At 41.2% G+C, this 6,217-nt stretch overlaps 1 protein-coding gene across 3 annotated transcripts in view; it reads left to right on the top strand.

The window, feature by feature from the left end:
• Positions 1–6,217, top strand: part of cntln (centlein, centrosomal protein) — a 107,801-nt gene that overhangs the window by 74,730 nt on the left and 26,854 nt on the right. For all 3 annotated transcript variants that reach the window (XM_017305346.1, XM_008422824.2, XM_017305351.1), the window contains 3 exons: positions 1,377–1,503; positions 2,816–2,953; positions 3,426–3,611. In XM_017305346.1, the coding sequence (XP_017160835.1) occupies positions 1,377–1,503; positions 2,816–2,953; positions 3,426–3,611 (451 nt within the window). The remainder of the gene's footprint in view (positions 1–1,376; positions 1,504–2,815; positions 2,954–3,425; positions 3,612–6,217) is intronic.

The raw sequence follows: 6,217 nt of genomic DNA, 5'->3' as shown, positions 1-6,217 counted from the left end.
TGTGTGTGTGTGTGTGTGTGTGTGTGTGTGTGTGTGTGTGTGTGTTAGAGTAGAGAAGCCACTACATCTTTGAAATTAAAAAAATCCACTTAATTAACTGCATCCTTATGATCTTTATTCTATTTGTTCCAGCTCCCTGAGGTTTAGACAACCATGAAAATGCCTTATATCTGGCTTTTATGAAAACAGAATAAAACATGCTAACACACTCAGACCACTTAAAAGAAGAAATCAAGAATATTAAGTATGTAAATAGAGAGGATTGTTGAAACAGGAAGTGACACACGCTGCGTGATTGCTACAGTTCAGGGGTAAACAGTTTACAACGTAAAGGCATTGTTTGTCTTTCTGCAACTTGCGGCTCCACAGCCACAAGTGGCTCTTTGGACCTTTCAGAACATCTCTTCATAACTTTGTTTAATGGATGATTAATGGAACCTGGATGATTAATGGATCATCCAGGTTCCATGGCATTGAATTTCCACAACAGAACCTCACTAAAAGTAGCTCCACCTGGTGTTTGCTAATTGGTACTGGCTAGTCTGAAGGAGCCGAATGTGGGAGGGCCACTTTGGGAGGCAACAGCTTGGAAACTGCAGCTTGGAGGAGGAGCTGTGCCCTGAAGGCGGGGCTAAGTCCAACCAGGTGTTTTGCACAGCTGACTGGTTATCATGGAGATTAGAGGATTTCTCAAACATGCATGAAGGAATTAAGGCAACTGAGGTTTTTTTTATGAGGGAATAACATCATAGCATGATGTAAATCTAAAAAAGTTGATTTTACATAATACTGCCCCTTTAAAAATTCTAAATTGTCATATTTTAAAAGGTCAGGTGATGTTGGCGGCTCTAAGCGGGTTTTATTTAGCAGGACTGAAGGTTAAATCGTCTGTTTGGACCGTACAGGCTGCAGAGCCCTGCCTTATGGGAAATCCCTCTGAAACAAACAGGAAGTCTCCCTTGTAAGCGGCCTCCTCCGCAGAAAGCCTCCCTGTTGAAGCATTTATGTGTCTGAGCTGTAAAATGATAAACATTAAAACGCCGCGTTGCTGTCGCGGCTGATTCGAGACGCCGTTTGTCAAAAAGGACTCCCCAGTCACACTTAAAGCGGCGCTCGGTGCCAGAGCATTTGTTCTAATATATGCCAGCTAGAATTATACATGCATCCCCGTTTTACGCCCCTCCACTTACCCAAGCAGCATGCCAGTGTATTTAGTTGTCATAATGAGCTGTCATGGCTGATGCAGCGCGTTGGGACGCCGCGTCTGCCAGCTCTACTCGTGTGTGTGTGTGTGTGTGTGTGTGTGTGCGTGTGCGTGTGCGTGTGTGCGTGTGTGTTTGTCGCTCTCTGTGTTAAGTTTTTGCATCTTCTTTTAGGGTGAGCCACGCTGAGCGAGACGTGGCCATGAAAAGGCAGCTGGTGGAGGACCTGAAGACCAGACTAAAGGTCCTGCAGGACATGGAGAGAAGTTACCGGGCTCAAGTGGAGGACCTGGACAAGAAGGTGGGCAGACGTCTCTGTCTCATCACGGTTGAACTCTTTTCACAAAACACCTTCAAACCATCTGATTCCATATTTAGAGCCACTACAACGGTGAACGCATCCTTAGTGTCACAGAGCCGAGGTAACGACCAGGACTCTCTTTTTTTGTTTTTCAATTAAATTTATTCTTAGTGTCCCTAATGGACACCCTGGACCTGTTGCCATGGCAACACAGAGGCAAACAACCATCATTAGCTGTCATTACAGCTGTTGCTTTTACAATAAATAATAAAAAAGAGTGAAAGCTGTTGCACTGAGTCAACAGTTTGTAGACAAACCTTTCAGTAGAAAAACAGCTGCAGGGTTTTTGTTTTCTCTGCCAGCTGTGCAGCTCTTTGGACTGAAATGTTTGCTGATTCTCCATCACACTGCATAGAGAAATTCTGAAAACAGCAGTTTCCAAGTCTTGCTTCAAGTTCCTCCTTGGATCTAAATCTAGATGTCTGAGATATTTAAATGCATGGATGTGTTTTTATTCTAAGCAGCAGCTCTCAAAGTCTGGCTCCGGTTCCACTGGTGGTGCTGAACCCGTTTATGTGCAACAGGCAAAAACTTAGAGGAGCAAACAGCAGTGAGCGAGAAGAAACTTGAATGTTTGAGTAAAAAATGGAACCAATGGATTAGATGTTGGTATTTATTTATTTTGCTTTTATGATGTTGCACCACAAACTGAAATAAAACAATTTCCGTTTTAAAATGGCTGCCAAGATGATGGGAGCTGGAAAACTTGGCATTTATCAAAGTGTTACATGTAGAAGTGGATGATATGGACTTTTTGTATTAGTATTCTGATAACAATAAAGATTATGATTAAGATCCCGTTCCTGGCATTCACAGTGCCACAAACACACACATATTATTCTTGAAAAACATTTCAAATGGGATTTTTCAGGATGCCGTAAACTTTAAAATGTTTTGATTTGCATCATTGACTTGCACACAGTAAATGCACTTCATCATATTTTAGAATTTATTCATATTTATTGATTCTGTCATGGAACAAATAGTAGAGAAAGAAACAAAAATCATACCGTCAGTTATTTATTAATCATAAATAACTGAATAACTGATATCTGCAGGGAATTGGCTGTAGTGGATTTTATTTAGGGGTGTCAAAGTAAAGAGGGGTGAGTTCCAATGTGTCTCACACTTCACATTTAAGCTTTGCAAAGAAAATCCAATTCAGATAACAAAAACCTAAACTTTGGAGGGTGAACGGTATGCTGTATAAAGTTAAATTATGTGCATTTAACTGCTCTCTCTGTCCGTCCAGGTGAAAACGCTGTCGGAGGAAGCCTCCAACAGGAAGGCGCTGATTGAATCCCTGAAGAGGAGGTTAAATGTTGCAACAACAGAGAAAGGCCAGCATGAGGCGTCCTGTGCAAAACTGAAAGACGACATGGAGAAAAAGGTTAGAAACCACCAAAGATACTTATCCCTACTGAGCAAATGTATGTGAACTTCTGAATCTGAAGGAAGTTGCAAAAGAAAATCTCTAAAAAATGCTCTCAATAAGTTTTTCATGCATTTAGCAAATAGAAATAATTTAGGACTATTTCAAACATCTCTGAAAACAAGAGACGTTTGATCTGATTCAACTACAGACAATGAGACAAAAATGTGTCTTTTTATTCAGTGTATATAAACATCTGGTTTTATCTGTATGACACTTTCTGCTGACTCTTTCACATTTAATTCAGTCGTTCTGTTGAAGCTCGGTATAGAAATGGACACAAAAGCACAGCATTGTTTAGTTTGGTTGGTCTTCACATGGATATTTCCTGCTAATATCTTGATCATATTTTATCAACAATATGATCAGGATATTTTTGTATTCTGTGGATTATTTTTTTGTATTCTGTGGATTATTTTTCTTCTGTCAGGAGCAGCGGATCCAGGCCCTGCAGGCGCGTGTTGGAGCCGGTGAGCAGGCCTTGTCCGCCCTGGAACAGACCGCCACCGAGCAAATGGAGGGATTGACCAAGCACAGCTCCCAGGCCCTGGACCGGCTTCAGAGACGGCTGGGCCAGGCGGGCTCGCAGGTGGAGCAGCTGCACTGCTTCATCAAGGTACAGCAGAGAGCCGCTTGTCTGCTTCAGAAAGTTTTAGAAGTGATTAGGCAAAGGTTGAATTTGTTTGACACAAACGAAGTAGCGCTGAGGAGCTTTCTGTCTGTGCAGCGTTAGCTGAGACCTGATGGCTCAGAAAAAACATTCATCTAAGAAGCCTCAGATCCTGGACTATAAACGTAGACAAAGTCCAAAGAAAAATACTCAGACCTTCATAAAGCCTGGAGATCGATTGATCCAGACACAAGTAATCAAAAGTTTGACTGTAGATTTTTGCAGAGTTGTGTGATCTCATGACTCCAGCAGGAAGAAGCAGTAATGATGCGTCTCCCCCTGCTGAACAGAGTTACTGGGATCTCCACTAGGAAGCTTTGAGATCTAATTTTAAAGATGTGTTTCTGTATTTAGCTGGTGGACAGTTTGAATTTTAACACCTTCATGACATTAGCTATCTCCATTTAAAACCAGATATTTACATACAATGAATGAAAAGACTGCATTTTTTCTCTCTGTTTAACATTAAACCAAATTAAACGTTTTGTGTTTTAGTTCAACCTTTGCCTACCTGAATTATTTTTGTTTGCTGAAAGCCAAAATGATGGGAGAGAGTATTTCTTTTAGAGAGTCTCATATTGCTTCCTTTGGAGTCGGAGTGTTTTGATGCATATCAGAAGCAAAATACCTCGCAAAAATGTCAGCCGAGTCTGGTCAGAGAGTCATGATCCACAATGAGCCGTGTTCTGACATGGGCTGAAACGCCACTCACAGAGGAAGAACCAATTACAGAAAACATATTGCAGAAAACATGCACACCTGAGAACACTTCCAAACTGTGAGGTATGGTAGAGGTAACGTCATGCTGTGGGAGTGACTGGTACACTTTACAACGTCATGAGAAAAGAACGTTAAATGGTAAAGCAACATCTTATTGTGCGAACTTGCAGGATAATATCAGAAAATGTTAATTCTACCAAACCCTGAGAGACTGTGTGTAACTCAGGTTCCTTATTGTTCTAGCAAATAGAAAGAAATATTATTAATGTTTCGAGAAGCGTTGGACGGTGAGATATAAGGTTGTGTTTTTCTGCAGCGAGTATCTGGCTGAAACAGACCACCATGGAGAAAATCTGAGCATCTGGAGCAGCCGCCCTTCTCCTTCTCTGGGCCTAATTCATCACCCGCTGTTGTGTTTGTGTCAATCTGCCTGAAAGTGATAAAGACTGTCCATCACCTGAGTTCAGCTCACACCTGTCTGTCGAAAGAGAAATAGCTGACAGATAGATAACAACGGTGGAAGTTTTCTGCTCACAAACACACCAGGCGGCAGACAGATTATGGACAGAATGCACTGTTAACTTCCTGCAGGGAATTACTGCGTTTTACCCAAATAATCTAATATTTTCACCAATATCGAGCAAATATGATGCAAAGATGTCAAACATCATAGTTAAGCCCAGAAGTATTCATAAGCCTTGAATCTGTGAAGGAAGGAAAAGATTAGGGTGATGGCAAGGAGACCATCCACTGTCATAAACTTGGAGCTCATCACTAAACATAAACCATCAAAATACAACAAAAAATTTACATTTGATGTGATATTTTCTAATAAGACGAAAATAAAAGCACATTAAATTATTTAAGAAATTTATATTCATTGTGTTTTGCATCCAATTTCCAATGATGATGATCTTAAAACTAAACCTGCCAATGGTGTGAATAGTTTTCTGTTCAGTGTGAAACATGTACAATAATCATTAATCAATAAGCACCAGAGGTGTCCAACATGCGGCCCGGGGGCCATTAGCGGCCCTTCAACCAACATCGAGTTGAGCAAATCTGACCAACATAGTTGGTTGATACAGATGGACACTTTTCCATCTTTTACAGATAAATAACATCTTCTTAAAATAATATTAGAGGCAAAAAATAAATTCCTATTTACTAACAAAGTTTTTGCAATGTTGTAATTTTAGAGTAACTAGAGCCAGAATTATTGACCTGCTTTTATTGAAAAGCAAATCCTGCAACTCAGAAAACAATCAAACCCTGGATCTGCCTTAAACTGGACGCTTTTTACGTTTCTGTCTACAATCATCTACTGATCCGTTTTCTGCAAAAGTCTGGCTATTTTGATTTCAGCGTAAATAAAATAAAACAGGCACAAAAAGTTAGTTTTAGAAATGTTGGCCCGCTGTGTTTTCATCATAACGATTTTAACCCTCATGGCAACAAGTTTGGACACCACGGATCCACACGGAGCCTGGAAACGACGCGCTACTGTACAGAAATGCGTGTCATGCTCGTCTCCTCCGTTCCCATAACCCCGAGCTGCCGAGGCCGTCGTCTTGTTGTTGAGGATTCACATCATTGTTTGTCTCCCCCCGGCTCTTGTGATCCCCTATAAGAACAGCGAGCCCTTTGATTGGACTGCCTGACGTCCGGAGGAGATTTACTCTTGTCATGTATTGATCAGGACCGGAGGGCTGCGTGTGTGTTTGTGTGTGCAGAGATCTCAGTGTCTTCATGAGCTTATTTTTTTGTTCTCTCTTTCTGTGTGTGTGTGTGTGTGTGTGTGTGTGTGTGTGTGTGTGTGTGTGTGTGTGTGT

This window comes from Poecilia reticulata, linkage group LG1 (assembly GCF_000633615.1).
Source record: "Poecilia reticulata strain Guanapo linkage group LG1, Guppy_female_1.0+MT, whole genome shotgun sequence".
Classification (NCBI taxonomy): domain Eukaryota; kingdom Metazoa; phylum Chordata; class Actinopteri; order Cyprinodontiformes; family Poeciliidae; genus Poecilia; species Poecilia reticulata.
The sequence above is the reverse complement of the archived record's forward strand: the minus strand, read 5'-3'. Positions and strand labels throughout refer to the sequence as shown.